Raw genomic sequence first — 26,468 nt, forward strand, 5'->3', positions numbered from 1 at the left:
TTTAAAGAAGAGGTGTATTTTCTGTTCTTTCATTTCTGTGCTGAGCATGTAGAAGAACCCAGGAGGACTGGAAGTTTCCAGCAAGGGCCTGGTGGTCAGATCCAGAGAATGTTGGATATTGTCTGTGTGGAGCTGGCACAGTGGGTGGATCATGTTGGCATTTGGGAAGAGGTGTCTGGTGGCCAGCTGGGAAAGCAGACTTAAGCACGTGCTCTTTGCTTCCCAGAGAAGCCTGTGGTAGAATCACTTGTGGTTGGCTATGGCAGTGGATTTGTTTTGGTGCATAAAGACTGAAACAGCTGGGGGTTTTAACAAAAACAGAAAATACTGAAAAAGAAAATTATTTCCTATTCTGTGTCATGGTTCATCTTCTGACTTTTGTCTTGATCCCTCTTTGGGCCCAATCCTGACAGAATTATAGTTGGGCTAAAGGACTACTGCTGGCTTGTTTGGGACTGAGCATCCCTTGGCGTTGGAGTTGCTGGTGTTTATATCAATAAAGAATAAATCAGACCTAGGAAGCTATAGATGAAACAGGCTTTTTGTGTTAACCCAGAATCTTATTTCTGTGCTACATTCTGCAGCAAGAAAGTTTCCTGGGGAGCCTGTTGTAATTAAGATTATAAATGAATATATAAATATATATAAATGTATATATGTATATACATATATATATATATAAATATATAAAAATATATAAATGTATATATGTATATACATATATATATAAATATATATAAATGTATATATATTTTAGTATAAGAGGACTTTTGTCTTTTCAAACATGAGGTCATCTAATTCTTTTTGTACAGCAGCAGAAAGGTGAAGAGTTTCCAGTTAACTGTAATTAAGGCCATGGAGCATGAGCAACCCTGGTTAGTCACCTTCTGTGAGCATTAGTGAGCAGCACAGTCAAACATGCCAGAAAAAATTTCCTTAGAACAGCAAGGTTTAGTCTGAGCACAATAAAACATTACCAGGGGGAAGTAAAATAAATTCAGTGTTAATTTGTGATAGTTTAGTTGAGGAGAAGAAAATCATTATCCAAAGGGTTTAGGTATTTTTCAAGTCTGTGCCAGGATGAATTCATCCAGATCATTACAAGAAAAGAGAGCCTTATTGAGATAGATGAAATCTGTTTTTGTTTCTGACACTGACCTGCTGGGAGGGTGAGATTAGCTCTCTCTTCCCTGTCCCCTCTGGACCTTGGCACCATCCAGTCAGACAGAAGCAAGGCTCACAGGGCAGAGCTTACAGCAGGGTTATACATGAGCAGGCATCAGCACTCCCACTTCCAGCCTCATACCTTAAAAATAACAACACAGCATTTCTTGGTGGGGGCCTGAACCTGCATCCCTGACCCACAGGAGCAGCCTTCACCTGACCTGCCCAGAGATACTGGAAGGGACATTGCACTGTGTCCCATTCCAACCAAATGCCTGCTTGGGCTGAGGAACAGCTAAAAAACATGCTAAACACATAATTGTGGGGTTCCCCTCTCCTTGAGCACGTTAAAGCCCATGAATTATATGTAAGGAAGCCAGCTATGCAGCAACTCTCTCCTGTTTCTCCTATTTGGGTTTCAAAATCTCTGGAGCAATATTGGTGTGCTGCACACTGAGTTAAAAATTGGAAACATATTACTCTGATTTAGCGTGGGACCAAGTAAATTGTATTCACTTAAAATAGCAGATATCCTGCTGAGAAAAAAATAAGTATTTCTACTCAACTGTGTGACACCTAAGCTGCAGCCCGGAGGTACAGGAGGAGGATTTGTGTTACTGAGAAATCCATAAATGTTGGCTGCCAGGTCAGAGCTGCTGGGGGGAACAGGGCACATGTGTGCCAGGCAACTCCAGGCATCCAGACCTCCTGCATCTCTTCCCCACATCCTGTGCAGGGTTTCACACCAGCTCCTGTCTGGTCTCTGGCCACCCTGGAGCTGGGTGGTGTTGCCTTTTCCTCAGGGAGGTTTCATTCACAGCACTGACTGGGCCCTGCCTGTATAGCTCTGCAATGTTTGCTGAAAACCTTGCTCCTGGAGTCTGTGGAATACTGAGGTTTATGACAGTGAGCTTAGTTTACAGAAGCTACCATCCCACATTTGCAAAGCTTGAAGGACCTGCAAGACAGCACCTGCCTGTGTGGTGGGATAATTTGAGTCCCTCTCCCTTCTTGGGCCAATGGATGTTCTCAATGCTGGGCATTCCTCATTCTGTTCCAGAACACACATACCTTACCTTTCTGTTGGGATTTATCCTGTATCTGAGTCTCACTCGTTTAGCTCTGTTACTACTTGTCCTAACCAGACTGAGTTCAAATTATTCCTTTCTTCCTTGTCAATTTCTTATGTATTTTTGTATTTATGTATCTACTCTTCCCTGTTTCCCCACTCCACCCAGTTTATCTCATCCCTGCAACCACAGCTCCTTGCAACAGAGAAACAAATGTCAGATTTTCCATTGTCTCCTAGATGCCGCCTATGTTAAAATGTTGTTTCTTACTCTGTTTTTTAAGGGCTACTCCCAGCTCCACCCTGGCTGACTCCATGTGTCCCCAGTCCAGTGCTCCTCCTGGTGCATCATTTGCTGATGTCCATGGCATGCCTTTTCCTAACCAATCCTCAAGTCTTTCATTGAAAATCTTACCTACAGCTCCCACAGTAAAGATGTAATAGCAGAGTGCAGCAGCTACAGGTCACTTGCTTGGCTTTGAGCTTCCCAATCCATGTGCCTGTTCCTGAGCTTGGGTTGTCCCAGTTAATGTTTCATCTGTGTCCCGACTGTAACCTGGCAGTTGTGAGAAAACAAGTGGAAGCCTCTTTGACCCTGTCTGCACTCCCTGGTGACTTGGAGATAGTTCTGCAAGCCTGGCCCTTTCCCAAGCACCCGTGGGCAACAGTAGTGTATCTTTGGGAAAGGAGGGTTGGAAGGACAGTGGTTGTGTCCCTGTGTGTTACAGGTTCCTCACACAGGTCTGGAGAGTGCGAGCTCAGCCCCAGCCATCAGACATGTGCACATCTGTCTGTGTGTGTGTGTACTGGAGGGGAAAGGACAGAGAGTTTTCATTTTAAAATTAAATTCATACAATAGACAGACCTTTCAGCTTTTTTATGCAAACAGTGATTTATTGCTGCACTTAAAGAATGAGCCAGGAGCAAACAGATTCATCACGCGCCATCCTTTCACGGCAGAGCGGCAGCGAGCAGCTGTGGTGGCGGTGCAGAGAGGTCAGGTCCCATCACAGAGCCTCTGCCATGGGAAGGCAGCACAGCTCCATCACCCTCACCCCACCATGGCTGCTGAGGTCCCAGCCTGGGGTTTCATCCATTTCTTCTTGTTGTGAGAGGAAAAAAAAAATTTAAAAAATTGACCATCTATTGCCCTTCTCCCACTTCTTTTCTTTGGCTGCTGGAAAGACAGAGCAAAGTGCCCTTTGTACACGCAACACAAAGCTCCAAACTCATCTTCTATATATTAAATCCCAATAAACCACCAGCATGCAGATTGCTTGCCTTAAGTGTTCCCAGCTCAAGACTTAGCCAGCCCTCCTTGCAGATTTCTTACCTCTTGCATGTATTGCACTTAAACTCAGTCCCTTCAGTTTTGCCTGCCCTGTGTTGGTAATATGTCCCCAGAGCTTCAGAACAGCAACATGCATAACAACACATCCTTCATCCTCAATATGGCCAGACCATAGGTCTTTCTGCCTGATCTTCCTGGGGACTTGCAACTTTTCCCTCTCCTTGTTCAGAGGAGACACTTTATAAGATGTATTGTCTTATTAGCCCCAAACCCAATGTACAGGATGAGTCCTGATACCAAATTGTTCCTGTTAGGGAGAATGGGAATGGACAGGCTTCCCAAGATGCTTGGGATTATATAGGAGAAGGTGGCTTTGGAAGGGATCTGGCTCTTTTCTTCCTGTATCTGTATCTTCTTGTGTGACAGAGTTTTAGCCTGATTAAAAAAGCTGGTTTTCATATACAGCTGTGCCATTTGGTGTCAGTCTCTGACTTTTCAAGATTTTGCATTATTTAGTCTCCCTGTGGTACTTCACTTTCTCTACAAGATGAAAAGGCCAGTACTTAATGACCTAGTTGTGAAGTTTTCCCAGGAAAGTACCAGCATCTGTGGCTGCATGTGTGTCTGTTGCCAGGTTTTGACTGGTTCTGTGTATGTTTTTTTTCCTAGCACCCTAGTGGTACTTGTCTAGTAGCTGGGCAAAGAAGAGTGAATGCCAGAGTTGATGTGGGTTTGGGGTTTAATGAAATCATTGTGGTCCCCACAGTAATGCTGAATTATCTCACCCTTCTCTGCTGTACCCTTCTCTGAGTGCACACAGACACACACGGACCAAACTGGGAACATGCAGAGAGGAAGGAGGAAATGTATGAAGCAGTTCAGGATTTTTGGCAATACAGTATTAGCAGCTACTGTGTATGGCTGTTTCCCTTTCAAGAGCTTTGATACTTCTTTTCATAGCCCTGGTGCATTCTCTGCAATGGGAACTGAAAATTGTGTGGTTATCTTGGTTTGCAATACAAAGAATTGAAAAAAAAAAGCATATTCAGCTTAATCTTCTCTGTAGGGCAGTAGGCTCAATGCATGAAATGGAGAAAATAAGACAGCTTTGTAATATTTCAAGTTTCCTTCAGAGGATATAATTTGCTCCTAAAATGTTCTCACTTGGTAAAAAGGCTCCTAAGTTAATATTAGTTTTATCTTCAATTATCCAGCCACTCTGTAGAGACATTTTCTTAGCAAATTCATATTTCAGTTTGACTGTCCACAAGTTTTCAGGGAAGATGTTAAGCATTTCCATCTCCAGGACACACAGTGAACTTTCTCCGAATGAATATTAATTTTTGGTGTGCGACTCATTTGAGTGCTCAACGTTTTTCAAAAAGTTAAGTCAAAAATAATATGCTATGAAATGTGAAGTAAGTCAAAGTATGAAAAGTCTCAAAGCTATTACTTTAAAAAAAAATTTTGCAGTTCAGGTCAGCTTAATAAAATCCCTTTTTTTGAAAATTCAGTTGTTCTTTTAGATACACTGTTTTGATTTACACAGCTACATTGTCTGTCATCTGTAGAAATCTGCACAGAGTAATAATTATTTGTGATGATTTGAGAAATGCTTGGACTGTCAAGTATGAAAAATTGCTGGTTACCCATTACTGTCTAATGCTGAACATTTTTAAGAATACAATCTAGAACTTGGTGTATAGCACATATGTACACTAAATAGGGTAGTTACAGATGCAAATTGTAAAAGCCAGGTCTTAAAATAAAATAGTCTAAACTTAGTCTTAAAATAGTCTAAACTATGTTTGAAACTTCAAGGTTCTCCATCAAGGTTGCAAGAATCTTATTCACACCTTTCATGCAAAAACAGGATTGGAAACATGCTTTGCATGTAACCTCATGCTCAAAAATCCCCCACCCTTTTAGCATCTGGGAAAACAAAAGTAATACTGAAAGACATGCTGTATATTGAATAACAAACACCTCCTAGAACTCAGATAGTGTAATTGATGGGCTGAGGAAGGAGAGCTGATAATAACAGAGATTTCAGATAACTGTCTCTCTCAGTGTCACACAACCAGGACCATTAGTGCCACCTATAGTTAGTCTGTCTGACAGTTCTCACTTTAGGACCTTTCTTTCTGTGTATTCTGAGGCTGCTACACACACCCCTTCTGAACAAATACTGTTAAGAAGAATTTGGTGGAGGGGAGCTCAGGTTTTAACAGTGCTGGATAGACCCAGCTGGGTGTCAGCTGTTTTTTAATTGATGGACCACAGATGAGGGGAACTCTGCAGCAACTTGCACAGTTCTAGCATAGGACACAAACCAAACTTCCAAACGCGAAGGTAACTGAAGAATTAAAGGCAGATGCAAAGTCTTTGTTAAGGCAAAATTTAAGAGAAAAAGCGATTTATCAAGGATTGGGCCTGCAAAAGCCATTGACAATATTTATCCTCTTTATTCCATGTTAAACTAATTTGGATAATTTTGTCCTTCAGTCTGCCATGATCAAATATCATGCTAGCAGTCCCAGCATAGGCTGGTTGTGAGCCTGGTTACAGTAATACAGAACTAGCTGCAGGCAATGCAATAGAAGTAAACAAAACCCTGCCTGGTAAATGTGGAGGGTACTGCTTTCCACCATATTTTTTATAGTGAGACAGAATTTAATTAATGGGCTTTTTCAGTGACACTTCAGTATTTCCATCCTTCTATTAAAAAACAGCTTGTAGTGCAGATACCTGTGAATTGAATTAATCTTTGCACCTGGTTTTCAGTACACTACTATATTCAGGGGGAAAAAAAATTCCCTGTGTTTGAATCCATACTTGCTGCTTGGCCGTCAGGCTTGGAAAGGTCTGCAAAGATTACTTTATCCTGCTGTGCCTAAGTAACCAGAAGGAAATACCTCCCATCTCATTACTCTGGTTTACCTTGAATAACCTTTGCCTGTAATGAGTTGATGACTGCCAGTTGGTCAGCATATGCATTTCTGGTCAGTATATTCTCTAGTGCTCTCCACAAAAAACCCTCCTGCCCCTGCTGCACACACACACCACCACCTTCCAGTGAACAGGACATCCACATGGGCACAGTGTGCTGGACTTTCCTCCCTTGTTGTTACTTTGGGACTGATGGAGATGAGAAGCTTCTGGGATCAGAGTGTCCCCAGCCTACTTTTTTCTTTTCCTTCTTTTAGTGCCACTGAGCTTAGAAGTCTCCTGCTGCTCATGTCGCTTCACTGTTCAACTTGGTTGCTGCATCAGAAAAGGAAGGAAAGCTTTGATCTTGACATGCCCTTCTTCTCTGTCCCCCTTTACTACTTCTGCAGGAAAACAAAAACATGATTAAGTGCATCTCTGGTGTCAGTTCTCTCAGGGAAGAACAGCTGCTTTTATTCGATGTCTTCCCAAAACCTTTAATGCCCTGATGAAGTCCAAGGTGAGCTGTCAGAGGACACACCTGAGCACTGACATTATCACCATCCCCACACTGCTCTCAGGGTAATCTGCACACACGTTTAAAAGTGTCCTCTCCCAAATTGGATTTAGGCCATTACTTATTGTGGTTTCTAGAACTGAGGGGTCAGCAGGGACCTCTGCTAGTGAGCACAGGCACAGCCATCAGTGTCCAGGCAGCTGCACACTCACGACTCTGCTGTAGCCACATGTGTTACAGCTTTGGAGGAAGAGAGTCCATGACTTTAATTTTTTGTCTTGTCCTTCACCATCATTCCTTGGATCTTCTCTCTGGCTGCTTAAATTTGTGGGGTATATTTTCCTCATTAGCTGTGAGCACATTTGCACTTTTTCCCTGGCCAAGTGGACCTCTAGTTTAAACAAATGTGTTTCCAGTCTCATTTAAATTTACCGTTTCTCAAGTTCCCCTCACCAGCTTCAGGATGAAATTGTTATGTGGCCTAAAAGCCTTGCCTGTAACTTTAAATGAGAAGGAACCATATTGCCATCAGATAACTCACTGTTAATGCATAGTTTCAAAATACTAAATTGAAAACGCTCTTATGATTACCTTCCATGGTGCTGTAGACTCTAGGGGCCACAGAGCATGTCCTGTGTGCAAAGGAGAGTTTGGTGGTTCTTTCAGGATTCCATAAAAGGCTGTCAGGTGCCTTACCTGACCTTTCACTAGAGCAGGGTGTAGGTCAGCTCTTCCAGAGTACATCAGGTGTGTTAGTCAGCTGCAGAAGAAATGGGCTTTGATACACTTGGCATTGTTCTAAGACAGTCACTAGATTGGCCTTTTTATTTTTTTTTTGTTTGTTTTAGTAAACTGAAGTCAGTAGCATAGAATAAAAAGGAAGTGCAGCTTTCTATTTCCTGCATGGCCCTTTATCCATCAGCCATACCAAAGGGTGCTGTCATTGATGAGAACTAGACAATCCCTTTTGCTGTTGCATTGCTATTTAATATGCATTCTGTGTGCCCCCAGGCAGGCCAGAACACATGCACAGCTCACCCTAGGGTGTTGCTGTATACTTAGTAAATGTAGATTTATGCCATTTCTTCATATTTTTTTCCATGTTAAAAAGAGTGAGAGGAAAGTACCACTTGAAAATGCGCAAGTGTTATCTTCTAAATGAATTTAATGTAGTACAAGCTCATTGGTAATTGCAAATACTAAGGCTGCGTTTTACCCCTTACTCTAAATGTCTGAAAATCTCATTAATGTTAATGGATGGGGGAAAAGTGCTTAGCCTGTTGATGGAGGACTGAAATCAGGAGCAAAGCACAGCTCTACAAAGATTCATCTGCGGATTAGGGTCTGAAGCAACCATTAGATTATCAAATCTAACCTTCTATCTAATACAGACCATAGAATCTCATCCACTTAATTCTGTATTTATCCTAAGAACAGCCCCAGAAAATCAAATACAGTGCATTAACATATTATAATGTAGCAGTATATTCAGGCATTTCTTTCTTGTTTTTTTACTCTAAAACCTGGGGCAAACAACTCTCCTATGCTATTTGTTTTTTGATGAAAATCTGCAGGAGGAGAGATTTCAGCTTTTTATCTGCAAAGGAGAATTTGTATGTCTGTGTGTTTGCATAGGGTTTTGTTTAGCTTGTTGGAAATTATTGACTGATAACTAACCAGTATAGAGCTGGTTGAGATCCATTACTTCTGTTTTGCTCTGAGGATATCAGAAATTGAAATAGGGATTTTTTATTATTATTTTTTTACAGAAAAAGTAATTTTCTTGAAAAATCTGTATGGTCCCTGACAACTATTTTCTAACATCTAATATGGAAACTCCCTGCCAGTCAGCTTTCCTAGGAAGCACAAAGCACATTTCACATCTGACTTCTCATCTCTTTAACATAAAACTCTCCTTGAAGTGCACCTGGGAGGTATCCAGGGGGATACCACACACACACAAAAGACAAGACAAGCCGTCTAAAGGAGCTGCTCTGGGCTACTGCACATTTTAACCACTAGCCAGCATTTTACTGAACAGAGGGGCAAAAGAGCTGAGGAAAGTATTGGGGGATTCAGAGGATAAGTGGTGGGTGGCACTGTGCAAAATACAGAGGTCCCACGCTTGGCACATACACACTCTCTTAAGAAAAAAGTCCTCCTGCTCAGAGCTGCACCAGCCCCTTGGTGTTGCTCATCTCTTGAAAACATTTCTCTGCAACCCACCACAGTCCAGAGAGAGGGAAAGTCCCTTGTTCACATGGTGCAGAAGCTTTTGCTGCCCCTTGGGTGAGTAAAACTTGGGCTCTTAGTGCTTGTCTGCAACAATGCTGTTTCTATTTCCTCTCTCTCCAAAGCTCAGAAATCCCACAACTGGCTTGGTCCCATTTTGGAGTTTCATTTGGGTTTTAACTCTAAAGTTCATTTGGATTCTTTTATTTGAGTTTTGACAGGTGTTTTAAATATGAATCATGGCTAAGTACTGCTATTGAAAGCAGAGATTTGACCCATGACTGCAGGAACTGGAGGTTCAGTATGACCTCCCAAGCTGGTGCAAAACTATTTGCCAAGGACAAAGGGTTTTGCCTGGCATGTACTCGTCTTGTCTGGTTACTGGCCCCTGTAACCAAAGGAACACACAGCAAGTGTGTAGAGCCTACATTGCCTCAAATACTTCTCTTCAGTGTCCTGTGATTCATGTTAATTCAACAAGAAGGTACAAGATAAATACTTCTGAAAGACTCAGCATACAAGAAGTAATCTCAGACCTCCTTGCCTATCAAATAGGAAGGTCAATACTTGCCTTAATTCTCATCTTTGAGGCTGACTTAATTATTGAGCATAAGGCTCTTGAAATTCACAGGTAAATGGTTTTAAATAAATGTAAATAACATTACTAAAATCTTCCCACTGTTGCTTTGATGCAGTTTATTCTCAATAAGTAATAAGGTATTTGTAGCAGTGAGGATAGGGCTGCACAGCAAAACCCTGTGCCATGCAAAGACACTTCTGAATAACCAAACACAGGAGCCCTGCACTGGCATGGTCATCATATCTGAATGAATTTTTCTCTTGGAGAGTAGTAGGAATATCCATGGGCTTCATTTATTCTGGCCATAGCTGTAAAAGCCATATTCAAGGCCATAGCTAAGCAACAAGCCATGACTATTAAATTTTCTAACCTAAAAGACAACAGCAACAAGAACACACACTGTTTACATTTTGTCAATTTTTCCAGTATCTTCCTATCCCATCTCGGCAGCAAAAGGTCCAACACTGCTGTAGCTGTGGGTTGGACTGCAGAGTGAAGGTGAGATTTGTTTTCCAGGCCTAAGAGAAGCACATCTCAGGATGAGGGCTCTGTAAATACACTTGCCACCATGCTGTGTGAGCACTTGTGCTCCTTCATGTTGTCTTCAAAGCAAAGCTCTGGATGCTCCGTGAACAGCATTTAATCAGTGTGTATCAAGAAGTCTGGAGACAAAATCTTCTAGAATAGTATCAGTTGTAGTCAGCCACACAGTGAATTAATCCATGCAAGGAAAGATCTGCTTCTCTGTGAATTTGTATAATAAGCAAAAAAGGCATTGAGTTTCCCAGCCCTTGACCTACTGGTGCCTGTGCTTCCTTTGCAGTTGTCCAACACAGCAATTCTTCATCAGATCAGGCGAGATCAAGTGACAGACACGTGCCGAGCAAACAGCGTGTCCAGCAGGAAGCGCCGTGTGCTGACACCCAACGATCTCAAGCATCTGGTTGTGGATGAAGATCATGAAATGATCTATTGCTATGTTCCCAAAGTGGCCTGCACAAACTGGAAGAGAGTCATGATGGTTTTGACGGGAAGAGGCAAGTACAGCGATCCGATGGAAATCCCGGCCAACGAAGCCCACGTGTCTTCAAACCTGAAGACCCTCAACCAGTACAGCATCCCAGAGATCAACCACCGCTTGAAAAACTACATGAAGTTCCTCTTTGTTCGCGAGCCTTTTGAAAGACTGGTGTCAGCCTACAGGAACAAGTTCACCCAGAAGTACAACACTTCCTTCCACAAGCGATACGGCACCAAAATCGTGAGGCGCCAGAGGAAAAACGCAACACAGGAAGCTCTGCGGAAAGGTGATGACGTGAAATTTGAAGAGTTCGTGGCTTATCTCATCGACCCACACACCCAAAGAGAAGAGCCCTTCAACGAGCACTGGCAGACTGTGTACTCCCTCTGCCACCCTTGCCACATCCACTACGACCTCATAGGAAAGTACGAAACACTCGAAGAGGATTCGAATTACATTCTCCAGCTGGCGGGAGTAGGCAACTACCTGAAATTCCCCACCTATGCAAAGTCTACGAGAACTACTGATGAAATGACCACAGAGTTCTTCCAGAACATCAGCTCCTTGCACCAAACGCAGCTGTATGAAGTCTACAAACTTGATTTTTTAATGTTTAATTACTCAGTGCCAAGCTACCTGAAATTGGAATGAGGGATGGGTTGGGGGGAAAGAGGGGAGAGAAAGCCTGTTTTATTTAAGATTTTTATTTGTCATAATAAATATGGAGAATGGGTTATTTTGTAAATTAATATTTTCTTTTTTTGAATGATGCTGCGAGCAGCACAGTCAAAATTATTTAAATCAACTGTAAGAAAGGACAGCTCTCTTTGCAGGGTAACAGGATTGTGACGATCTAGCTGTAGAAATTAATAATACTGCTACACTGTTTAAACAAATGTTAATTGTGTTCTGGTGAATTTCATTGATCTTGCATTCCTCCAGTTCTAATTAATGTTATTTATACTTATTTAAAACATTGTCTCTTGGTAGGTTTCACTTCAGCAGCAGAGATAAGGTAACGTGGACAAAAGGAGTCTGGTTTTGTGCTTTCCTCGATCGAGCTTGTTCTGGGTAATAATATTCTTCCATTAGCCATTGATGCGGGTAAATACATGAATGGTTCTGGATAACACACGCTTTGAGAAAAGTGGTGAAAGTGAGTTCTTTAGAAAGTGATGTGGCACTCAATACCAGTACAAAATCTATCTTTCTAGGCCCAAAAAGGAAAAGTATCTCAGATTTGGGTAGATTCATGATATCTAAAACCCATGACTGAAAGAAATGTGAATGTGTTGCTTAGGAAGAGAAACCATAAATTTTTTTAAAGTCGTAATGAGTTTATGGAGAATATGACTATTCTCACTGTATCTTAATTCGAAGCCTTCCAGCCCAAATGAATTTAGGATGGTCTATCAGAAAAGAATCAGCATTTGGAAAGTGACTGTAAGAGATTTTTTGAATGCCTAAAGCAATTGGCATTGACTTAATTTATATCCAGGATGGAGCTGTGGGGACCTCCATCCTCTTCAAGTTGTGCCTCCCTAATTGATCCTAAGATGGGCAACCAAAACTGTCTGGAGAGACACTGGTCATGGTATGTTGCTATAAACAATCTGAGCATGTCATTTGAAAATTCAAAAAGACATCTTCATGTTGATTCTCTAAGCATGCAAGGCAATAAAAAAGGTCAAATCTTCCTACATGCTGGTTTCATGGCTTTTTCCAAGGGAGAAGAAGAAGTCTTTTTTTAGTTGATGCCTAAATGCCAGGAATTGACAGGAATTTTTCTAAGTTCAGTGAGTTAGAAATTTATCTAAGTCATCTCTAGTGTAAGACCATGACCTTTTTCCTTAAGGGGAATGTCTCAGTAGCAGTTGTCTTGTGTTTAACAGCTTTTTGGGATGGCAGATTGTTTTGGGTAAGCAAATAGTAATCTATACAGAGCAGATAAACAATGAAAAATGGGATTTCAGTGTGGATCTGTTAGCCAGCTAATGGGAGCAGGAGTTCAAGCTTCTCCAGATGTTTGCTTCAGTTGGATGCAGGTGAGGGAATGCTCTGTAGCCACCTCAGTGCCCACAGGCAGCTGGTGGGCAAAAGAAGGCATAGGCTAAATCGAGGCACTTCTGAAGATATAAAATCTGTTTTAAAGTTGATACATGGTTAAAAATGGGGGATTTAACTTGCCTGCATGTCAATCTTATGATCAAAACAAACTCTTTCAAAAATGACTGATGATTTAAACAAACTCAGCTGAAGGTAGAGCTGTTTTAACAGTATCAGAGCCAGATCCTGAAAAATGTCAAATTGTACAGTAGCCAGTAATTTTCACTGAATTATATTAGTTTCCAGGATACAGATGTGATTAAAGAAGAAAAATAGTTTGCATTTTATTTGATAAAAAATAAGTTGCTGAACAAATCTCATTGAAAAAGAAATTAACATAACAAACAGCAACTGAAGTCCTTTTGCAATTGGATTTGGTCTTAGGCAGGACTCGGGTCATTAATTTTTCTATCATACCATACAAATAAATCTCTTATCCATTCTGGAACAGCCACAGTTTTCATAACCCAGGCTCTATTTATAACCTGGAGCGCTGGGCCAGTGGCTGACAAGAGCCTGGCTGGCTGTGTCTGACCCCTCTGAATTCCTGATCCATTGCTGATTGCTGGATGTTGTTTTACTTTAAAGCAGTTTAGTCTCATTTAGAGTATGTGGAGCTGTTGCAAGTGCCTCACAGTGTGCCCTGGCTCTCCTATGTTCCCAGTTCAATGGTTGTAGGTTTGTTAAAAAAACAACTGTCTGAGGCAGGTTCCTCTTTTCCCCCCCACAATACTTCCTCCAAGCTCTTCGTGTGCTTGTATTTTGGTCTTGCATCCCACAGTGCTCATATTTTGGTCCAATTTTCTTCTCGGTTAGCTGTCAACTCATCCAACAGAATGTGATGTGATTTTTTTCATTTAAGTCAAAAGTTGCTTCAGAAAGTAAATATTTAAAGAACAGGGTGTGCTTCCCCCTTTCTTTTTGTAGTTTTCTCTGGCATCATCACCACATTTTTATGTGTTCTGAAATATTCTCTGTAGTTTCACAACTTTGGAGACACAAAACCTCTATATGGTAGCTGTGATAGAAAAGCTTTAGGTGAAAAATGCCTTCAGGTGATCTGAGGGGTGACTGTTGCTCCAGCTGGGATTTTTAGCAAAAGCTTTGGGTTGGATTACCCAAATTCTGGCTCCCCACAAAGGACAGCTCTATAGGTGAACGCTCAGCACAGAGGAGGCTTTTATGTGGACTTCAGTGGGTGCTTGAAGTCACTTGCTTTTGAAAATCCTTGATCCCAAACTACTACAACCTGGCTATTTAGTGTGTTACATCTGTTTTGAGGTGCCGTGAATGGGCTGTAGATGTGTGTTTAAAATGAACAGCTGACATGCTGGATCTGGTCTGTCCTGTGCAGTGAGCAGCAAGCCCAGCTCAGAGCAGAATGACAGATGTTAAGGAATAGCCATTTCTTTTGGTCTATTGGGTGTACTGTTTTGTCTGAGGCAAAAAAATCTCTTTCCACTGCAGCCACACAGGAGGACGTTCAGGGTTGTTCGTGCTCGTATCAGTGAGCTGGCAGCCACCTGGCAGTGGGGGGCAGCCAGGGGACCGGGTTGGTTTTACCCTCTAACTCTTTGCTGGGTTTCCCAGCTGGAGGAGAAGAGGGGCCAGTCTGCTCTGGAGTTTTGCCTCTCTCCTGGCTCCATTTCTGCTGTGGCCGCAGCTGACGCTGGGAGACAAGCGGGCAGCACGGAGCCACAGCAAAACGTAAAATACAGACGTGCCTGTGGGGCTGCAAGGGCCACCCAGGAAGCTGCTGTTGTAGAAGGGTGTGCATTAATTATGTCGAGTAGTGATGAGCACAGAGGACCCAGTGGGGGAATTCCTGTTCCCCACCTCTGTCCCCAGCCCCCTCAAATCTGCTGGAGCAGTGACCCTCGTGTCTGATGCCTCCCTGTCATTTGGCAGGGCCAGCGCTGAGCCCAGCAGTGCTGGTGGCTCTGTACTTGGCACCATACCCACAGCTGAGGGGTCATTCCCCCCAAATGACCCCAAACACCTCAACCTGGAGTGCAAGGCTGGATTTGGCCCATCTGAACGTGGTGGTGACTCCTGGGTGGTGGGATGTGCCCCAAACCTGGCTCAATCCGTGCTTCAGCCTCTTCATAAACCACGTCCATTATGACAGAAATGTGCAAACTGCCTGAACCATGCGCTGTGAAAGACAAGTGAAATAAATAACCCACAAGCAGAAGTGCTTTTAGAAGTAAGTTGACCCCAGATGTTTTAGGGTTTCACTGTAGTCTGCTGCACTTTTCAGGTACAAAAAGGGACTGTCCTTACTATTACTCTTGTTACAGAGAGTGTTATTTTCTTACATGCATGCACAATACAATGTGTACGAATAATTTAACATCAATGTGGGGTTGGATTTTTTTTTTTTAACCTATTTGTATGCAGTAGAAGGCTTGTTGTAGAAAAGTATCTCCTCATACTTAAATATACTGTTAATAAAGAAAAAAAAGATAAATTATACATTGCCAACACAAGTGTGAACTGCTCATGAATCTTTCCTTAAAAAAGCCATTCAAGCCTGATTATTTTTCTAAGTAACTTCAATTAAATTGAAGAAAGAAAATTCCTCTCTGTGTGCTTTATTTATGGCTCATGCTTTCAGGATGGATTTTTCAGGGTGGGATTTTTGTCTTCACAGCTTTGCTTTCTCACCTGCCTTATTGTATATTGTAGGCAGGACACACAGAAAACTCCAAATTATCTACTCCTGTGGAGCAGGAGAAATCCCTTGGTGGAGTGGGGGTCAGTGGGCGGAGCAGCCAAGGAACTGAGCCCAGGCAAGGGGGAACCAGCAGCTGCGGAACTCAGCCACAGAGGGAGGGAGCTGGGGGCTTTTGAAAATCACATTTTGAAAATTGAAATCACATGCACACAAACTCAGAAACTTCCATTTTTGGGGTAATGGAGTGAAAAATGGCCTCCTTGCACAGCCCTTGGGTGCACAGCTTTTGGGTGATTTCCTTCATTGCTTGGAAGATAGTGGGAAGGAAAGACCAGTCCCTGATACTGCCAGGGAGACTGACAAAATTGGATTTGCACCACTGGAAGAAAACCTGAGGATTTGTCCTTTTGGGAAGCCTCAGTTTTTCCATTAAATAATTGCAAATTTACAAAATCTTTTCCTGTTGGTACCCAGTAGCTGCCCTGTGGTACTGGCCTCAGGCAGCTGCTGTAGGACAGGAGAGCTAGCAGCAGCAGGGCTGTGTGCAGCACCCTGGCACTTGGACATGGATGTGGAGCACTGGGGGTGTGACAAAGTGGCAGGATCCTGCACATCTGAGGTGTCCTCCGGCCCAAATAAGAGATTAAGTCCAGCAGAGATGATTCAAAATTTGAAGAAATTTTTCTTCATGTGGTCATGGCATGCTCTATGTGCAGGCATGAACTCTGACACTTCCAAACCTTTGTTTGGTTGAAAACATGTTTCATTCAATTCCATCATAGTTATAAAGATATGGGGAATGGGAAGGAAAAGAGAAAAAAATGAAGCAAGTGCAGCCAGCAGCAGAGCAGAAACCAGAGCATATTCTCGCCAAACAGCAGCACCTTGCCTTGCACTAGCTGTGTTACACATCATCACGTACAAGACTCCTGATACCACACAAAAATATCTTGCTTTTCCAGTTGCACTTACAACTTTGCCAAAGATTGAAACTTTTGAAATATTAGAGTATGGTTTTATTCCTCAGTGCACTGAAAGATGCATCCACACGCCACGTCCCCAGATTGCATGCTAATCAGTTTTAAAAGGAAATCTATGTTAAAAGAGAAAAATCAACTTCATCTTCTCTATTGGCAAGAAGGCAGCTGCTTCCCCTGTTACTTGAAATGTCACTCCACTGGTGTGCTCAAGCCTCTGGACTCCAAGATTCAACTCACTGTCAATAAAAACTTCTGCTGGCTAAGTCAGAGGCATTTAGGACCAAGAGTACTGACTTATTCAGGGAGGAAAAAATATAGAAAATATTAATATTCCTTTATACATGGTTTAAAATATATTTTGTCTATATTTTATTGACATTACTGACTCTGACACTGACTGTCCCTCTTTCTTTTGAGTAAAAGCAACCTGAGCTAACATTCCTTCAGGTGTTCAGGAACACACATCCTACCACTATGCAGCAAATGGACAGATCATTTTGGAAAATGAGACATAGCACTTGCAGTAAAATTACATGGGTTTGAAAATCTCATTTCAATCAGAGTTTTTAATTAAAAAACAAACAACCAGCAGAGCTGTTTTCCTCAGTCAGAGAAAAAAAATCAATCCAAAGTTTATGCCCTGGCTTCCCTTTTTTTTTCACTAATACATAAAGCTGTCAGGGTAACATACAGCTGAATAATAACAGTTTAACCATTAGGCTTTGGCTTATTCTAAAAACCAGATTTTTACTGTGACAATTCATGACTTTTTAGCAGAAAGAGGTCTCTGTGCTGTAAGCAGGTATTTGCAGCCCTATATCAAGTCAAAATCTGCAACCCACAGCATCCCAAATTTCCCATAAAAGTTTGTGCAAAGTCAGGGTTTAACCTTTACCTAAGCCGTTCTTAGGCTCAATTTATTCAGACTTCCTTTAGCAGATAACTATTCTAGCTAAAACTGATTTAGTTTTATGTCTAAAGTAGAGGGATTTTTTGAAAGTGATTGCTCTATGAATGAAATCAATCACTGCATTTTTTTACTATTCTTTAAACTTCAAAGAAATTAATTTAGAAAGAAAAATAAAATCAGAGCAAGGAGCCACGCTGTGGAGAGAAAAGCACTGTTTGCAGAGGTGTCCAGGTAAATGTTGACCTCCATTCAAGAAAAACAAAATATATTCCTTTCAGGAATTACAGCTATTCATTATTTATTAAGAAATTTGCCTTCAGTTATATGGAAGGACATAACAATTTCACTAGCTTGAATTAATTTTACAATGTGCTTTTCTATTTTATCGTGGTAATGTTCCTGCTCTGTGTGCAATATTATTTTACACTAGATGTAGAATTCCCAAAACAGATGCTTTTAAAGCCTCCATTTTTCCATGAGAAAAATTTCAAAAATAAAATCCACAATTTTTTAATGAAAAAAAAAGCTCTTGAAGTCTATGGTGCAGAGATTAGAAGGAGGCACAGCTGAGTGCAATTCAGGTGAAAAATCACGTCTGTATAGCTGCAGCAAAGCGGAAATAGCCCTCCTATTTCTGGTCCTGTGTTGGAAAAGGGATTCCAGATTATTCTGTGGCTTTCAGAGGTTTCCTGCAAACAGCTGCCCTCAGAGCATACAGAAGGGTGCATGGGTCTTGCCTAGTCCACAGAGCTGTAAGCCATACCTTCCTAAAAGCAGAAGAATAGGGGGGAAAAAATATCTTTTTATGTGGAGCAGGAGCTTTCTGTATAGGTATGGACAGGACAAAATGGATTACAAATAGATATGCTTATCTAGAAGGAGAGTTGACTGTGACCAGAAAAAAGAAAAGATAGCTAAAAATTAGTTTTGCTGAACACCTCAATTCATAATATGGCAGAAAACTGGATGCAATGTAGTTAGTGCTGAATGAGAATCAACAACCAGAAAGGTGAACATTCATTAGTTTTGTCTCATGTCATTGTGAGAGGGTTCCTATGGTAATAAGACATTTTTCTCCTTGTAATGACTTCTAAAAATGTTTGTTTCTCTTAGTGCCAGTCTGAAAGCTGTACAAATTCCAGAGGTACGTGTGCATCACCAGCATTTGTGAATTCACATGCTTTAATGCCAAGGCTCTACAGTCAGGCTCAAAGCAGGGGTTTATTTCTCCCTGAGGAGTGAACACTGTCACAGCTCCTGTCAGTCTCGTGTATGGGGCACATAACCACACGTGGGGTCTAACACTGCAGCATTTCCTGCTCTTTGGCTCAGTAACCTTACAGTGCTTCCAAAAAGGCTTTAGTTTTTTGAAATGAAGCAGCTTTCTAATGTGGGAATAGACCAAAGGCCAGCTAGAAGTGAAACCAGGGAATAAGTATGTCTTTTTGGATCTGAATTCACAGCATCTTAGATCTTTCATTTTGGCCAAACAACATGCACGCTTTTTAAAGGTTTCCTTTATTCAAAGGCCTCTCTGCTGTTACAGGGGGACCACAGTCCCCATACACTTGATGGACTTCCACATAGTACTTAGTGGCCTTAGTGGGTTGGGTCTATAGAGGCCACAATGGCAAAGCATGAAGGTGAAATGAGTGAAATTTTCATGTATCAGACAAATACTGAGCTTGCTTTTGTCTTTACATCAGCCAAACTTTTGTCCACAATTTGGTACCTGAGCTGATCTCAGTTATCTAAATGTGGTCAAGCTTAGCAAGCTCACTTTTGATTCTGAAAATACTCAAACTCCAGAGTTACTCATCTATTTTAAGTGAAAGCTGCTTCGTTAAGGACTTTTGGGTTAGGTTCTTTTTCCCTTTGAACTGAAGATTGATGAGAGGGAGGCAGTTTTCTCTTGTTCGGTCTCAGTTGTTTATTCTTTTCTTATCAGCATTACAAGGTACCAGGAGTTATGTGCACTATGATAGAAAAGGGGTAAAATGGCTAACAAAGATCCTCTTCAAGGTCTTTTATATGTCCATTTACCCAATTAACAGGTGCTAACTAAATTATTTTTCTTAGTGACCCAATGACCCAACACCTGTGTGCTGCACTGCGGCATTTTTTACCCACTTACTACCACCCAAAAACCCCTAGGAGAAGAACATGAAGAAGAAAGAAGAAGGGACAAGAGACAACACCCTAAATCCTCCATCTTGTCTCCTGTTCTCTAAACTAACTTTTTCACCCAGTGATTTAAGAAACCATCTAATCCACACACTTACACTTTTTCTATCTAACTTTAATATTTGTTCTCATGTATCACCATGAAAACATGCTCCTGAATTTCATGTCATATGAAATTCAGTGTTTCTTTGGATCTTAGAATTAAGTATTAGAAACAAGGGCACACACTCTGTATCTCAGACTCCAACAAAAGCTACCCTTCATCTCCCTAGAACCAGAATTAATCAGTTACATCTGTTTTCCTATGTAGTGAGTAAAAATTGGTTTAGTCTTGAAAATGTTTGGCATGAAGCTTGTTCTGATGTTACTCCAGAACTCTGGATATTATAAGGTAATAAAATAATTAGTTGTGTCGGCGCTGAGAAAACAGAAACAAAAAGGGGGGGAAAAGGGCTTTGGATGATCTAAAGTTAACCATAGTATGAGGATTCATAGGAAAGTAGTGGATGATTGTTTCTCAAGTATGAAACAAGAATTGTTGTTCATAACTTTTGAAATACTACTTAGAGTGTCAGATTTATAAAAATATTATTCTATTGTACATGGGACATGGCAACAGTTTCACTAATCTGAAACAGAAGGTGACAGAAAAAAAGTTAGTAAACAGAAGAAATCTTTTTAAAGATCCTATTCACAGTAAAACTTAGAATGTAAATCTGAGAACTTAGCATTGTTAATTCCTGAGTATCTGTTCAGAAGTGAGTAGATGTCTACCATACAATTCATTCAGGATTTCACTTGCACCCTATTTCATTTGGAAAAAGGAGAATTATTCAAGGAAAGCACTTCCTTGACCTTCTAAGACTTAAGCAACTCTTGAGGAGGAAACAATCTCTCAATCTCAAAAAGGAAGAAACATATTTCAAGTATCGTTTGGACTGAGAAATAAAAGCATAAACAGAGTATATGATGAACTAACCTCCATATTCAATAAACAACTAGCAAGATTTGAAATCAAGTAACTTTTTTAGCTGCAGAGAAGGTGAAGCCCATCCAGCCCAACCAATACTGAATGATTCCTGCTCTTGGGTACCCACCCAGAATATGGCAATCTTGTATACTTAGTAAATATTTAGTAAATATATTTAGTAATTTTAGGTTCTTAGCTTTAATTGTGAATTATTCATGTCTTGCTAATATTGGATTGCCCAGAGTATTCATGCACAGCAGATGTGATGATCAAGTTTTCATTAAATTTCACAGACTGTCCTTTAGGACTATCAGAATGAGGCTTTAAAACACACCTTCCTTTCTTAGTTCTTTACCAAACTACATATACAAAACGCTGCTTTTTTAACTTCAAATAGGTATGTGGAAAAATGATAATCCAAAAGATTACTGAGCAATGGACTGACATGATTAGGAATGGATTAGAGGACACAATTAAAACAATGTATGGTATTGCAAAAAATCCAGCCAGAAAGAAAAGAAAAATCCTACTAAGAGACTTCACAGTGCCTCCAGTCCTTTTGTACTGTTTGTGAACATTACCGTACTTTTTTCAAAGAGGATTATAATTCAATTACCATATTCTGTTGCTATTTTCTGCACCTCTAAAGAGACTATCTCATTTTCAATAGCAATTTTACCATTACAATAATAATAAGGAATTTCAAATGCTTCATTTCAGAGAGTACTTATACTACTGTTTCCTGACGTGTATTCCAAGCCATTCTTGCACTTAAGAGAGCTTTTTGTGATGATCACAACAGAAATGAAATAGCAAATACATTAAAAAGATGATAGATCTTATTTTGAGTCCTGATTCTGCAAACTACACTGCATTTGTAAAGCCTTAATCCTCATTCAGTTCTAGTCTTTGTATGAGAAAAGTCTAATTTTGTCTGAGAAAAATCTAATTTTGTTTGCAAATTGTAAAAAGGAGTGAAATTAATTTGCTGCTTGCCAGTTTCTCATCAACATTCTAAAAATCCCAGGGAAGTTAATATATTAAACATGGGAGTGAGAGGTAATTTTGCCAATTTAAACATCACAGATTAAGACAAGGTGTACAGTAATGCTATAAAAATCAAAATATTGATCTACATATGTTAAAAGATTAATCCTCCCCTATGTCAAACAGCATAATAAAGCAGAGGAAGAATCCTGGCTATATAATTACACTAAAAAGAAGCTGGAGTAATTCAGTAGCTCACTAGAGTGATAATTTTCAAAGCATTACACAGGAAAAGAAAACACCTATGGTATGAAACACTTCTGACTTCACATTTAGGCATTTAAAGCTGCACCTGGCTGTACTTTACAAGTAAGATTATCCCTTTTCATGCATGCTCACAGAGCCATTAAGATAGTCACAGAGTCCTTCAGAATGGGAATTACACACATTTCAAATAACCCGCCTGTACTTCTACTTACCTCAGAGATATTCCTGAAGTAGAGGGGAAAAAAAGAGCAGAAAATAAGAATGGCTAAACAAGAGCACTCCAAGAGTTGCTCAGCATCAGGTTACAGACAGTATCTTGAAAGGCAAACCACCTGCAGCTTCTGGCTGGTCTAGCTCCTCAGCAGAATGCAAATGGAACAAGAAGTTCCAGGAGGAGCTTTAGGATGACCCACAACTTAAATGAGTTGAATGAGCTGATATAAGCAAGAACCACTGAAGTGCTCCATGCTGACTCAAAAGCAAAGAGATGTGAATCAGCCACAGCCCTAATTAGGCAGATTATAAAGGAAGGTTTGAAATAATCTTCTGGCAGGCTGGGAGGAGGAAAAGACTTAATGAATTTTAATACCAAGAATCATAATTTTATCTGCAAGATTATAAAATACATCTGCTTTGATAGCAAGAGACAATAACATCTCAGGATGTCCCTTTCAATTGTATGTTTTAAGCATTACAAAAAGCACATAATTTGTCTCTGTCAGAATTTCTGCTAACATTTCTTACCCACACATGCAGTGAAGCAATTCACTATTACTGGGCTTAAAAAATCAAGTAGGTGGAACACTGTGAAGAGGTTGACTTGACTAAAGTTAAAATTGGTTTAGGGAGTACAGCTTTTGAGTACTTGAAAAAATTCTCTGGTATCCAAGCACTCTTTTGTGCCACCTCTGATATCCTCACTGCTGGAATACACAAAATGTGGTAAGAGCTTTTTGCCTTCTTAACATGAGGTAGCAGTTTGTAAAGCCTGTAAGTTCCTAAAATGTCCCTTTCACATAGGAATCAAATCCCTTTCCATATCATAGATTATTTATTCCTTGTTCTTCCAGATGTCAAGGTTTTCCCTGTTTTACCAGAGTCACACTTCTTTCCTCACTCAAGCTCCTCTTTAATCATATCTGAGAGCATTCTTTTTTTTCCCCTCACTTTCACCCTTCCCTAAAGTATCTCTTTTTACACCTCTTCCCCAAGTCCTTTCAACACAAGTTATATTTTTCTTCCCTTCCTGAGAAAAAAGTTTGGCTGTGCCTTTTGATTCTTTTCTCCAAGTAACTTCCTTCTGTTTACTCTTGCCTCTCATAATGAATGCTGTGTGAAAGTCTGCACCTTTTTCTTTCCCACAATATAGATTTTGCTCCCTCAACCATGCAGTGGACTTTCCCCTTTTTGAAGTAGCAAAATTTCCCATTACACTTTCCCATCACTTATTGTTTCCAAGCCCGGATTATTTCAGTCTGGCAATATATTTCCCTTTTTCAAATTTGACTTAATTTTACCCATGTTACATTTCTTCCCCAGTTCAGTGATTGAAACAGTCACACTGTATGAACAGTTGCTTATTTACTGGGAAATACATTTAGGATACTGGACACTAAGGATACTGCCATGACTAAATACCATAACTCCCTCATGCACTGGATAAGCACAGATTGCAAGTATCTCAAGAAATTTAAATTTTTAAGAATCCTGCAATTCATTAAAAAAACACCTTAAAGTCCAATAACTCTAATAAGTGCTTGAAATGTCAGTTGAGTTGACTCAGATGGCAGTTCTAACAGAAATAAAAAAATTTGCATCTATGGCTGTATCAAAAATAAATAATCACTATTGGAAAAAATTGAGTTATTTCTGTTCCATTTTAAACAATTTAATAATATTTCCTGCAATGCTACATACAAGAAACTATTTTAAATAACATTAATACAAACTAAAAAAAAAAAAAGTCAGAGAACTTGAAGTTAGAAAGATTCCATCTTTCTTGCACATAATAAAAGACATAATACATATGATTCATTCAAACAACTATATTATCATAACAGTAAGAAAACACTTAAATAAAAACGTTTCAATGAGGGAGCTAAAATTCAGGCATCTAAAGCCATGTGTAGGCACTGAATAGCTGGTTTAATTTTCAAAGTTGCAAACACTTTGAACTTCCAAAGAGTTTAAGGTGACCAACACATACAGAAGTCCCATTAACACTTATCCACGTAATCTACTCATCTGAGTAGGTCCATCAAATTAAAAAGCATTTGTATGCATAAAGCACATGACTAATGTTTACAGGATCAAACCATATGCTGATATATGGATTCTGTTGCCTAATTTAAATCTCAAAATTTAAAACTTTCAATCACAACATTTAAAATACAATTTGTTTATTTCATTATGCATTTAGGACGTATGCTATAGTCTTTTAAAACGTATGCTGTGAGGAGCTCCCAGCAGATTTTAAAATAGAGCAATTAGTACCTTTCTTTTCAAAATGGCAACCAGAGTCCTCATGATCAATGTATTATTTGAAATGTTCAGGTCTACAAATAAGAGAAATCATTGAGAAGCCATAAATTTCCTTATTGACCATATAATTTGCACTCACAACCTTGAAAGCAGAGGTTTCTGCCTAAAAATTGATGACATAGCTCTGGAATTTGAGAAGTTTATGTAACTTCCTAAGTGCCTATAAAAGAAACTTCATCTTTTATACTGCAAGTTTCAAGCAGGGATCAGTATATACAGTTAAATCAACACCTCTAAATACTTCATTAAATTCAGGATACTGGCCATCACAACACCATTAATATCAGTTAATTAAACATCTTTTCAATTGCTAAATGAACATACACTTTTCAACACAAGGAGTTTTAATCATTCACTCATTATTATTGACCAGATCAGTGTCACATTATTATTTGCCTTTACTATTTTTGTTCTAATAAATCCCAACATCAAAATAATTAGGTTGCTCATTTTAGCACAAAGAAAATGGGCTCAGTCCTGCAGACACTTTTTAAGTGTCTAATTTTATAAATGCTGATGGTCATATTCTTCTACAGAAAATAAAGCCTGTGAAAAAATGTGTGGACCAAAACAGTCATTATTGGTATCTATTCTGCAATGGTCAGAGAGCTACAGCACTGAAATTGCAAGGTAAGAACATATCATCAACTCTTTAAGCAATTTAAAACTTGATAAAGGATTCATCTGCCCTTCATTGTGTCTACTCAGGTATCTTCGGCTACCACCAATTCACCTTGGTTTCAGAATAAAGCTCTCAAGTATCCTAGTTCCATCCAAGTTTTTAAAAGCAAACCAAACTAAAATCATTAAGGCTGTTTTATGTCTGTGTCGACTGGATTTACTTAGACCAAAATGAACAAACACTTTGAGGACCCTCAAGTGGAGTGATCAGTTTTGTTAATATTCCAGGAAAAGTCATTGCATCTGTTGGAATAATTAGTCACCAACGTCACCATCTCTGTCACCTATGAGCCACAGAAAATGAAAACCTACAGCTAATAAGGCAGTTCCAAGCAAATCTCCCAGTGCAGTAAGATAAGGGATAGAAAAACTGTCAGGGTCTTTTCCTTTTTTCCAGAAGTGGTGCACCATCCAGTCAGCAATCCACAACAGAGTAAACACCTACACAACATCAGACAAACAAAATCTGTATTATTATCATGTAAGTTACATCAAAAGGAAGTCAACAGCCAACATTATTTTCTCCATGCTAGACCAAAGTGTTGTATACCATTGCTTTTGAAAAACATAAATAATTAATATGGATGAATTTCAGACAATTAAAGCTCCCCACAACCAGAGAGAGGGACACTTAGCCAACCTCTCTCAATCACATGCATTGCTGGAAGGAACATACTGAATTACTGACAGCATTTTTTATCCAGACTATGCTTGAGGACTTCTGAAAATGGCATGAAAAGCCAAAAAATTTCCACCAAACATGCAACTGCACTTCTCACATAACACATCATTCTGTACAGAGGGAGAGAGCATAAGCAGAGCTTTGAGATAACTCAGAACCAAATCATCTTGCCCCACATGAATACACTCAACCCAGGCACAATTCCTGTTTGCACAGGTCTAACACAGACCTGAAATCAAATGCGATATAAAGAGTAACAGGTCAAATTAAGAACAGTTTCACCTGGGTTGCGTGAACAGCAAAAAATGGCCTAGAACCTACTTTAATGTCTGAAATACGACCTTCAGCCCTTCTGTAATGAGGTACACCTGCAATATATATTATAAAATTGTCACTCCAGGCTGAATTTGTCCCTAAGTAAAATATTTAATTCTCAACTGTGAATGTCTGAACATTTGAGAGGCTTGATCTTCATACCAAAGGTATGCATAATTATTAACTCAATTTTAGAAAAGAATCCTTTTAATGTTGCACAGCTGTATGATAAGGGATTCTAGTTCAGTAGAATCATGTGGTATGGAATGGCACAAGATGAATGGAGAAAGGACCACTAACTGAGTTTCATTTCTTCTTGTAGCTTCTAAGGAGCTGCTTAAGTGTAAATAAATTCAGTATTCTAGG

At 39.9% G+C, this 26,468-nt stretch overlaps 2 protein-coding genes across 3 annotated transcripts in view; one reads left to right on the forward strand and one right to left on the reverse strand.

Moving 5' to 3' along the window:
* LOC131592173 (carbohydrate sulfotransferase 11) overlaps nt 1–12,162 on the forward strand; it is a 154,376-nt gene extending 142,214 nt beyond the window's left edge. For both annotated transcript variants that reach the window (XM_058863498.1, XM_058863497.1), the window contains exon 3: nt 10,605–12,162. In XM_058863498.1, the coding sequence (XP_058719481.1) occupies nt 10,605–11,453 (849 nt within the window). In that variant the 3' untranslated portion in view covers nt 11,454–12,162. The remainder of the gene's footprint in view (nt 1–10,604) is intronic.
* Nucleotides 12,163–23,789: 11,627 nt separating this feature from the next.
* Nucleotides 23,790–26,468, reverse strand: part of LOC131592465 (solute carrier family 41 member 2) — a 44,474-nt gene continuing 41,795 nt past the window's right edge. Inside the window, exon 11 of the mRNA XM_058863991.1 lies at nt 23,790–25,546. Coding sequence (XP_058719974.1) covers nt 25,361–25,546 — 186 coding nt within the window. The 3' untranslated portion in view covers nt 23,790–25,360. The remainder of the gene's footprint in view (nt 25,547–26,468) is intronic.

The sequence above is a fragment of the Poecile atricapillus genome, chromosome W (assembly GCF_030490865.1).
Source record: "Poecile atricapillus isolate bPoeAtr1 chromosome W, bPoeAtr1.hap1, whole genome shotgun sequence".
NCBI lineage: Eukaryota > Metazoa > Chordata > Aves > Passeriformes > Paridae > Poecile > Poecile atricapillus.